Here is a 10,578-nt window from a genome sequence, read left to right as displayed (position 1 = left end):
AATATGATCAGGGTGACTTTTGAACACTGGAAATAAATCATGTACTCATCCCGGCAGTGGCCCCCGTGGCACTCAAAATTTCCCTGGAATTTTCTAGTTAATTATATCATTAGGAACTATTGGTATACACTGCTTTAGAATACTGTGAATGAATAAAAAATGTGATATAATAATAAATAATTATAGGCCGTATTGTCCCCTCTGGTTTTCCATTGTACTTTCCTCTCATACTTTGGTGTGATTGAGAGACGGGTATTAAATTACTCTATGGCATCAAAAAGGTCTTAAAACGTCTTTTATTTTATGAACTGCAGAAACCCTGATACACCAAGCTTATGTGCACTGTTTAAATGCTACAGATGCCAACATAGCTTTTATCTGCTGATAAGCCTTTGTCTGTTCTCTTCAAGAAATATTGCTTTTATTTTTTTCAGAATATTCCTCAACGTTATGGCTCAATAACAGATATCATATAATATGATGTATTGTTTTGAGAACTGATTGATTCTCAGCCTGAATCCAGTTCGGCCTGAAGCAAGCCTAAAGGTTTAGGGTGACTCAGGCTTCTATTTCTTTTATTTCCCTCAAGCTTGAATCTGTGAATAGTCATGTTTCATTTTATTTAGCCTTTTTCTTTCTTTCTACTCAAAATCAGAGCATGTAAAATGATGTGTTTTCTTCAAACAGGTGCACGTCTGCCCTCATGGCACGTAACTGACAGGACTGTAATTTGAATGTAACGATATTCTTTACCTGATGCTCCTGTAATTAATGAGCAGGAATGTAGACCCTGCCATCAACAGATGGCTGGTACTGCTGGTACTTTATTTGAGAATATTTTTAACAGCTATTCAGGCTTATAAAGAAAAAATCTGCGATTTAATAAGGCTCATTAAATTCTGCAGTGACTCGGGCTTGGGTTCACTTACCGATCGAAATACAAGTCGGCCTGTGTAGAATAAGACCTGACATTTAAGAGCACACTCAGATACAGCTTTCTCCCTGGTCTCAGCCTGACCCCAGCCGATCCCAAACGTGTCCAGCCCAGCCTCATCTCACCGTATGTCCTGCCAGGTCCTCCTACATAAAACACAGCTCCTGCGCTTATGTAAACGATTCCACAATTCCTCTGTCAATCATCTGATCACTAGCTGAGAATTTATAACCACTGTATCACCAGGCACCTGACTAAATAAACCGACAGCGTGTCAAGCTGGACAGGGATCATGTGAGGTGATAAAGTTTGTGTGTGTGTGTGTGTGTTTGTGTGTGTGTGTCCCCGCTGAGTACATTCATCCCAGTGAGGCCCCAGAACAGTAGATCCCTGTGCCGTGGTACACCACCGTGTCATTAATATGAGACGTCCCTGTAGAGCATGCACTGATGACACAAGGCTTAATCACAGCCAGGAGGCAAGAGAACAAGCCTCAGCAGCCGCTTAATCTCCTCTGTGGTTAGACACATCTGGTCTGAGCAGCTTTGAACTTTACAATCTCCTAATATCTGATATCGCAAGGCTTTATTGGATTCCATACGTAAATGCAATATGGTTTGATGAATTAGTTCATAACCACCATTCTTCAAGTTTAATTATGTGTCTTTGTTTAGCAGTCATAATGAAGATCTCCTCGTCTTTATGTTGGTTCCTCTCACTTGTAATTTGAGTTGAGCAACCCCTTTTTAACTCCTGTTTATTAAAATTATAAGATGTATTCTGAATGTTTTTTTTTCCTCCACTGTCATTGTTTGGATTTTTTTTTTATTGGCGGATCTGTGGTGATCGTGTTTTGACAGCCCAACACGGCGTTCACACTCTTTTTTAAATTCCCCAGGCTGGTGTGTGTCACAGGGAGGTCTGCTCATGGCAGGACAGATATTGTCCAAGTGGACGTGGATCAGAGTTGGAGGGGGACATCAAAGGAGAGCTTCTCATACTTAGTGAGTATTCTCCAGACATCTACCCTCCTGCTGATCTTTGCTTTCAGTTCTTTCTGTCTCTCCCTCTACATTCTTCTTCTTCTACACTCTCTTGTTCCTTGTTCCCCACTGGGAGAGCCTTCCCAAGTGTGTCAGTTGAGTGTTAACAGATGCGTTTTATGATTCAGAGGAATGCGAGTGTGTGGGAATCTTCAAACGTTCAGCTGAGCTGCAACTAAGCACCATTGTCATTCTGCTCTCGCTGCCAGCAAAAACAAATATGGCGAATGTTGGAATGTCCCCTTGCACTGAATTCATCACTGGTCGAGGCAAGCTAGCCAGCATTGTGTTAACTGACCTCGACCCACACAGTCTCCCATTGGATTAAGAGTATTCAGCGGGTGGAAATACCCATGTAAGCGCTTTGTTTCTTTTTGTTTATAGACAAAGAGTTTTTCATAATTCAGTGCTGGAAAAGTTTATCATTTGAGTGGCTTCTAACAGCAGCTCTGCCTGTGAGTCATCCCACAGAGAAATTACCTCAATCTTGAAGCCCTTCTTGACACATGAGGATGAAGAAAATCCAGAACAACAAACATTATGCTGGACTGTTGTGGGAACTCCTCTTGGGCTTCCTTATCCAACCCCTGAGATGCTCAGTGTGAGAGAGGTTTTTACTGCTGGGTTTTGAGAGGAAGATGTGGGAGAAAGGGAAAACAGATTCGGAGACAGGATATGTGCCTCTACTGCATCTCCTTCCTCAAACCTTTAGACGGAAACATCTGCCTCCTAACGCCCACTCTGACACACAAACACACAATAGGTCTCCTCCATCCGTGCGCGCTGAGGAAGTGAATCCTGTCAGTGAGGATAAGAAGTTTCCCTTGAGGCGAGGTTCATGGCGGGGATAAAAAGTTCGGAAGGAGCGGGAATGCTGATGCTGGTTGCTGCAGAGCCGGACAGGGCTATTCATCTTCGCCTGAGGAGCCTTTGTGTGTATCTATGTGTATCTGTGTTTATCGGTGTGTGTGTGTGTGTGTGTGTGTGTGTGTGTGTGTGTGTGTGTGTGCGTATATGTGGTTGTATGTGCATGTAAGACTGCTTGCATGCAGTTTTTCATGTATATGCATGAACATTATTGCTTCTTACCCGCAGTATAGCTGTCCTGCAAGCTTGGGCCCAAAGGCCTGTTGGCTTCAACACCACTATAACATACTGCAGCGTGGGCTGTCTTCACAGTTTTCTTCACTAATTTACTGTTATAGTCAGCAGCTGTCTCAGCCAATCTGTAAAGACGAGATATCTAAACCTCAAAGGATGAGGAAAGATTTTATTCGGTGTCAAGAGAAGCATCACAGAGCATAAAACACAGTCTAAGTAAGCTTGTCTTTCCCAGTGACAGAAGCTGTCAGATGTCTGGTGATGAATGTGATGTCTTGTTAGTCATGTGCTGTCTCTCTCGCTCTCTCCTTCATGTATTCAGGTCCCAAAGCTGCTGTCCATGGAGCCGAAGAAGGGCTCTCGCGCTGGAGGAACCAGAGTGACCATCACTGGGGAACACCTGGACATTGGTTCCCAGGTCAGAGTCAAGGTCAACAACACACTGGAATGCACCATCACAGAGTGAGTATGATTTCTTTTTTTAATTACCTGTAGCCAGAGTCGTATTTATATATTCATTTTGTGTTAATAGTGTTTTTACAAAGCTGACACTAAGTGCTGTAAATGTGTAGACCTAATAAGTAGATATCTAAGCTGTACTGCTTCGTTATGCTCCACCAGCTTGAGACTTTTCTCACCAGGTCAAAATTTGAGAGTTGAATGCAAACTCTTACAATCCAATCTCATCTTAGTTAAGCTCAAGTCTTGAGTCCAACCCCAGAGCAACACCTCTAGTTTAAAGTCAGTAACTCTCCCTTTAGTAAAGTGTCTTCCAAAGTGCTCGTACAAGACTCTGGAAAGCTGCACTAAACACAACTTAGATTCTAAGTGGAAACATTTTTTTTGGCTTGAGAGCATGCAAACATTACAAGATGTGCGGTTAAAATGTTTGCCTCATCTTTTTTTAGGAAAACAGATGAAACCATTGAGTGCACCATGCCTCCAGCCTTGCAGGTACACACTGACTCAGTGACAGTGTGCGTGGAGTTTGAAAACCTTCCCTGTCAGAGTGCGGAGCTTAGTACCACATACACCTATGAGAAGAACCCCACCATCAGCTACATCCACCCCAAAAAGAGCTACCTCAGGTAGGCAGAGTGCCACACACACCACAAGCATGAAAACCGCAATTTCTCAAGCATCTGAAGCTGGTTGACTCTGTGGTTCCCCTCCTAGAATCACTGACATAATGCTGTCCTGATGTGTGCAGCATCTTCTGCCTATTGTGTTCTAAATAGCACCGCATGTATGTGAGAGAGAAGCAGCGTGTCTTTGATGACATGTGTGCAGATTTTCACTGCTGTGGCGCTGCTTTGCATTATTATAAGGGCCCCTGTTTCTCTTGTTTTGGTGCTGTATCCCAAAGTATTTGCATACCAGTAGGAATTTGACACGTTTTTGTCACGGCTGAGATGTGACTCTGTGTGTGTGTGTGTGTGTGTGTGTGTGTGTGTGTGTGTTTGTGTTTGTGTTTGTGTTTGTATATCTGTGTGTGTGTGTGTGTGTGTGTGTGTCACAGTGGTGGCAGGACCATCACAGTGACAGGCCAGGGTTTTGATCTGGTGCAGAGCGTCACCATGCAGGTGCTGGAAATTGGACAAACAGTGAGTAATCAGTTACATTTGTTTCCCTTTTTACTTGATAAAACTCTTTCAGCCATATAAGCAAACATGTAAAAATAAAACATACATTTTCAACTCTACTAGCAGCCTAAAAACCTTAAAGGAATAGTCCAACATTTTGGGAAAATTGCTTATCAGCTTTGTGTCAAGAAGTCACTGCTCTCAGCCGAGAAACAGCCTTACAACTAACCAACCCCCCATAAAACCATAACCTGTCATTTTTACACTTTGGTTGTTATGGGGCCTTCTAATGAGTTTTACAGGTTTCTAGCCAGGTTTTGTTACTGTAAGACAGAGCCAGGCTAGCTGTTTCCAATCTTTATGCTGCTGCCAGCAGGTAATTATGCTTTATTTGATGAACACATAAGAGATTGGAATTAGTCCTCTCATCTAACTCTCAGCAAGAAAGCAAAAGAAAATATTTCCCAAAATGTCAAACTATTCTTTTAAGAGAGCTAATTATATCATGTCATTAACCATCTCAAATGAAAAAAAATGAATCTTTTAAGCTGCCTTGTTTTCTCCCTCTGCAGCAGTGCACAGTTCTCTCCTCCTCCGTGATCACCTGCCTGTCGCCGGCGTCCAGCGAGTCAAGGCAAACCTCCGTACAGTTCTTCCTGAATGGAGTGCTCTACACGGGAGACAGCCCCTTCTCCTCTGACGAAGAGACAGAGGAAGAGGAGGGGGAGCCTCATAAAGGTCACTTCCTGTTGGAGTACGTGGAGGACCCTCAGTTCTTCACTGCCAATAAGGAGAAGCTGATTAAACACCACCCTGGAGAGCCACTGACACTCATCATTAACGTGAGTGACACTGCTGAGACAGGAAGTTTAGATTAGTGCTTCAGTGATATGTTGGTCTGCTGATAAGGCGAGCAAACATTCATTTCCCCTCTACTAGAAAATTGTCTGTTTCCTCCACCTCCAGATGGATGGCTATACTGCTGTGTTATTGATTACATATGAATTGTATTTTACACAACATGTTGATCAGATTCAACACAAATGTGCAGTAATAGTTTGCAATAGTGTTGGGGTTGAATCATACATGAATCAAGAATTTAATCTGCAGTCAAAATATCAGATCTTTTTGAATTACTTATAGAGACTCTCCAGATAAATAACCTAAAATAAACTCAAAAATAGAAAGTTAAAGAACTGATGTTTGGTCAGGTAGATTACAGTACATACTATTTACTATATAGCTAAGTAAATACCTCAGTACTTTTTTGGGGAAGAGATAACAATTGAGTAAGACCAAGAGTCTACTGCCATGATAGCAGCCCTGTGACGCTGTGCCGAGACACAGCTGTGCTTTGTGGTAAATGTCAACATGCTAAGTGGCTCACAGTGATAATGCTAACATGCTAACATACGTTTGTAATTAGCACTGAACACAAAGTACAGTTGAGGATGATGGGACTGTCATTAGTTATTTGGTCATAAACCAATCGTCAATCTTAACGATACAATCATCAGTTAAAACTGGCTATTAACAACTTCAGCTTTCACAAACCTGCGTTCAAATTCTACATAGAACAAATGACGGGATTTTCTAAAGCTTGCATGTTCCTTGGCTGAAAAGGCAGCACTGCTGTAAACTGACTCCCCCCACTGTGAACAGCAGACAGGGCTTAATGTTTCTTTATTCATATTCACATAAACCACAGGCATATAAAACACATCAAAGGTGTTGATTTCTGTTGGGCGTCTGAGGGGGGTTGGAGGGCGCGATGGCAGCTCAGTGGGAGGTCCTATGTTCCTGTGTTCTGGCTGATCTAAGCACCTGTCTGCCTGGATTCGTCACCCTAAAGGCCTACCGGCTGTGACACCATACGACAGGCACATGCTAACAGCACAGACAGGGAAATTTGAACATAATGCAGCTTCCTCTTTATGTGTTTGTGTGCTTCAGGATGAGGCCCCTGCAGGAATCGCTGCCTCAGCCTGTCTACATGGGCGACTCGTGTGTTGTTTCCTGTTTTCTTTTGGCTGGTGGATTCCACTCATGGTGGACCTGAAGGGGTGGGGGGGGGGAGAGACTCAGTGTGTTTGTTTAATAGGGAAGCTTGTTAGCGAGCCAGATCCTATATTAAGGACCTGAGCTGGAATGTGGGTGGGTTTTGTTTGCTTTCATCCTGTTTTGGCCTTTAGATTTCATTGTTTTGGTCCAATAAGTTTAAGTGTGAAACTGCTGCGTTGTATACGGGTGTTATACAGTGTATTTTACAATATGTTCAAACACCTTTTTTTATAATAGTTTTTACATGTCTTTGTGTCTGTATGTGTGTATTGCATATGTGGATGCATGTGTGTGTGTGTGTGTTTTGTCTATGTTAGGAAGCATTTGTTGACAGAGACCCAGGGGGTGGCATCCTGCAGTAGGGACAGGACAGGGCCCCAAGGGTGTAATCAAAGCAAGGAAGCACACTGGGGATAAACACACACACATACAGACACGCAAACAGTTCCTCATTTTTCATTCTTATATTAAAGGGAAATTACAGTTGCATATAAATTGGGTCTTGTGTTCATAGTTTAGACCATCATTCCTATTGGTAAAAACAACATCATACGCACCAAGTTAATTGCAGAAATCGGGGAATTCTTCAACATTGCTCAAAAGAAGAGAAAAGTAAAGAAATACAAGCAGTCGCATGAGCAGACAAGTTGTGGACCAAACCCCAGGCTAGCCAACTTTATTCAGAAGAGAAAAACAAAAGGGAGTGGTAAATTATTATCCAAAACGTCTGTTTTAAACATCTGTCTGTCGTATTCAAATAAAAGGCTTTAGAAAAACTTGGCTGAAACTAGGGGGGGGGGGGGGTTGGGGTGACGACAATGTTATCACAGCTGACTGAAAACTATTCAAAATAAGACTTTATTAGTCATAAACCAAAATTTCCCTTCTAATGAAGAATATGACTGTCCTTTCAAATAAACATTATGTCAGCATACTACAGTTATAGCCTCACATTCTGTCACTAAATGTAATTTGGAGACTTGCCAATTAGAAATCCATAGAGACTTGATGCTATTGGCATTAAAGGGGCATTTCAACAATTTAGTGTTGATAGTTTGGGGACCTACAAAATAATTTAAGCAGTGGAGGTGGAGATATCCTGACATTTAGTCTGTAGTATGAGTCAAGCTCCTAAAACTCTTCTACATCGACCATAATGCAACCTAATGCCATTTTCATGAAATCTTTCCTGTGTTTATCAAACTCCATTCCTGCAAAGCTGGCTTTCTATTTAAACTGTAGTGTCTGAGCCCAATCCTTGATAACCCTTATGATATCACTGTGGCATCATCAGGGTCGTCTTTGGCTCTAGAGGGCAGTTGTTTTAACAGGCTCAGTTGGGCTACAGTAAGTCACTAAAGACTTTAATTAAACCAGCTCTCAGCAGTGAGAAGCAGGCCTTGGATTGACACATGACAGAGTTGGGCTGATAAAAGAGGCCATGCAGCTTATTCCAACAAGCTCCTGTAAAGGCCCTGAGAATGTTATTTTGGGCAGCGGCAGGGATGACTGTCAGCAAGTTTGTTTGTAGAAACTTCCCTGGCCATGTGAGAGAGGCAGCGGGAAAGTTTGCTGCTTTAAGCTGAACTCTAGCCCAAACTGGATGAGATTTCTGCTGGCTTCCTCTGTGTGACAGCTGTGTGACACGCCTGCCACAGCTCGGTTTCCATATGAGCATGAGCGTGTGTCAGCGTGTATACGAGAGTGTGTCTGCACATATGTAAGGCTTAAAGCTGCTGTGTTCTTTATGAATTTTATCTGTGCCTGTTCAAAGCAGGCCCCTCTGGTCTCTTACCACTGACCCGCCGACGTCTGTCTTTGTTCATTTCTGCCGCAGAAAGGGCCAAGCGATCTGGAACTGGTGCCGGAGGAATACTCGGTGATGATTGGCCCCTATCCCTGTAACATCAGCTTCCATAACGACCAGCTGTTTCACTGCACTATCAATGGGCTGCTGAGCTCACGTGAGAGGGAGCTACCTGTCACGGTAAGCACACAACGTGTAAAACACCAAAGTAGAATTAAAAAAAAACACACACACAACCTTGTGTTAAAAATATTGCTCCTTAGACCCTGATAATTTAAGGATATCACCCATCTGTGAGCCAAACATTTAGTCAGAATCCAGACCATCTGTGATGTTCATTGAAACAGATTTAATCTGCACAGATCCACACACAGTCAGTGATTTTTGTGTGTGTCTCTCTCCCTCTCTCTCTATGTATTATGAATGGTTTCTAGTCTCTGGGCATGCCACTATGAATCAGCAGTTACTGTGGGTGGTGAGCCATCACTCTCTGCCACACTGCTACAAAAGAATAGTGAAATGTTTACCACTTACCCTTTATCTCTTTAATCCTTCCTATCAGCCCGTCTACCATCAGCAACACCATCATCTATCAAGCAGACAGTATCTGCTCACGCCGAGACCCGAGTCCTCTGAGTCACTGATGATTTCCCTCCTCACTTGTGTTTTTATTTTGTCTCCGAGTTCTCTCGATAACAATACAAGGTCTTAATCAAGACATGGCCGAGCCCTGCGCAGTCCTGATAAAACCAGACACTCTCTTTCCTCTACGCACGTTTCCCATCTGTTGTTATCCTTTCTGGTGTGTTTTGATAGGGCTTTATTATGGGGAGAAAAGCATTCATCTATATTTAAATATGAGCCAGACTGTAAGTGGTTTGCTGAAATAGCTCAGAAACATATGTTAGACTCTCTCTGTCTGTCAGCTGAGTTGTACTGTAAGAAGCGTTTGCCTACTTTGACACAGAAATAGATAGAAAGCTCTTTTATGTCATCCTCTCTGTCTCTCTCTCTCTCTCTCTCTCTCTCCTTCTCTCCTTGTGTACCTGTGGCTCACTCTAGTAACCACCCACCCCCCTGCCTGTCTCTAAGGATGTCTGAGAATAAACCCAAGCAATTAGCAAAGACCTAAAGGCAGGGCAAGGGTCAGATGAGATGCCATAATACAAATGGGTGGGCTGCCTGCACATGAGCAGTGAGGATGATTTGTGTGAACATTTGACAGGGGCATAAATACACAGCGCATGTATATTTTCCTTTGTGTCGGCACATTTGAATAAATGCATACATGTTGGGCTGTTGCATAGCTTATGGCCATTTGTGTTTCTTCACTTACTTTCGGTGGCATATCTATTTTTACATGCCTGTGTTGTGCTTGGCTCTGAAGTATAGCTGAGCTGCAGAAGTGGATGTGGGGAAGCAGTGTTTTTGTACCCCGAACGAAACAGGAACATGGAACAATGGCATTTTCCCCTCCATTACACCAGTCCTGGCTATTGCAGTCTCTGGAAGAGGGCCTTCCCTTGCTGGTCTGGGTAAACAAATGCTTGGACCAGAGAGAGAGAGAGGGAATAAGAAAAGACGGAAGGAGCCCAGTGAGCCAGTTTACCCCTCAGAGTAAAACCAGTGTAAGAGGGATTTGGTTTGAGGATTGGAGGCTTTTTATCTGAGGTTCTTTTTATGAAGTATGTTCGGATTGGGGAAGGAGAGGGAAGGATGTGAGGAGGGACCACAGAGACCCTGCTGACTAATCAGAAGGCAGAAGTGAAAGTCCTTTTCTTGTCACATCTGGGTTACTCTGAACTGAGTGACTCCTCCAGCTCCAGCGTGAGACCATTTTTCAAAACCCACAGTGTGTAATTTTCTCAGGGTGTTTCTGCACCTGTGTCCAAAAAAAAAAAAAAAGATGTTGTGTGCACTTGTGCATGTTTGCAGACACTTGGGTTCCCATTAAGAACATGTTACACCGCATGTATTTTTACACTATACAAGGAAAATACTTAATGCCTCCTCTGTCTTTCTTCATTACTGCTCTGTTTGCTTCTCCCT

At 43.0% G+C, this 10,578-nt stretch overlaps 1 protein-coding gene across 1 annotated transcript in view; it reads left to right on the top strand.

The window, feature by feature from the left end:
• The window catches only part of plxnd1 (plexin D1), a 61,943-nt gene that overhangs the window by 32,855 nt on the left and 18,510 nt on the right, over positions 1 to 10,578 (top strand). The window contains exons 14-19 of the mRNA XM_023422745.2: positions 1,833 to 1,938; positions 3,401 to 3,540; positions 3,987 to 4,166; positions 4,598 to 4,682; positions 5,234 to 5,503; positions 8,560 to 8,709. Coding sequence (XP_023278513.1) covers positions 1,833 to 1,938; positions 3,401 to 3,540; positions 3,987 to 4,166; positions 4,598 to 4,682; positions 5,234 to 5,503; positions 8,560 to 8,709 — 931 coding nt within the window. The remainder of the gene's footprint in view (positions 1 to 1,832; positions 1,939 to 3,400; positions 3,541 to 3,986; positions 4,167 to 4,597; positions 4,683 to 5,233; positions 5,504 to 8,559; positions 8,710 to 10,578) is intronic.

This window comes from Seriola lalandi, unplaced genomic scaffold (assembly GCF_002814215.2).
Source record: "Seriola lalandi dorsalis isolate HSWRI2012SDOR001 ecotype SW California unplaced genomic scaffold, Sedor1 jcf7180002054685, whole genome shotgun sequence".
NCBI lineage: Eukaryota > Metazoa > Chordata > Actinopteri > Carangiformes > Carangidae > Seriola > Seriola lalandi.
This window is presented reverse-complemented; position numbering and strand designations above follow the sequence as displayed.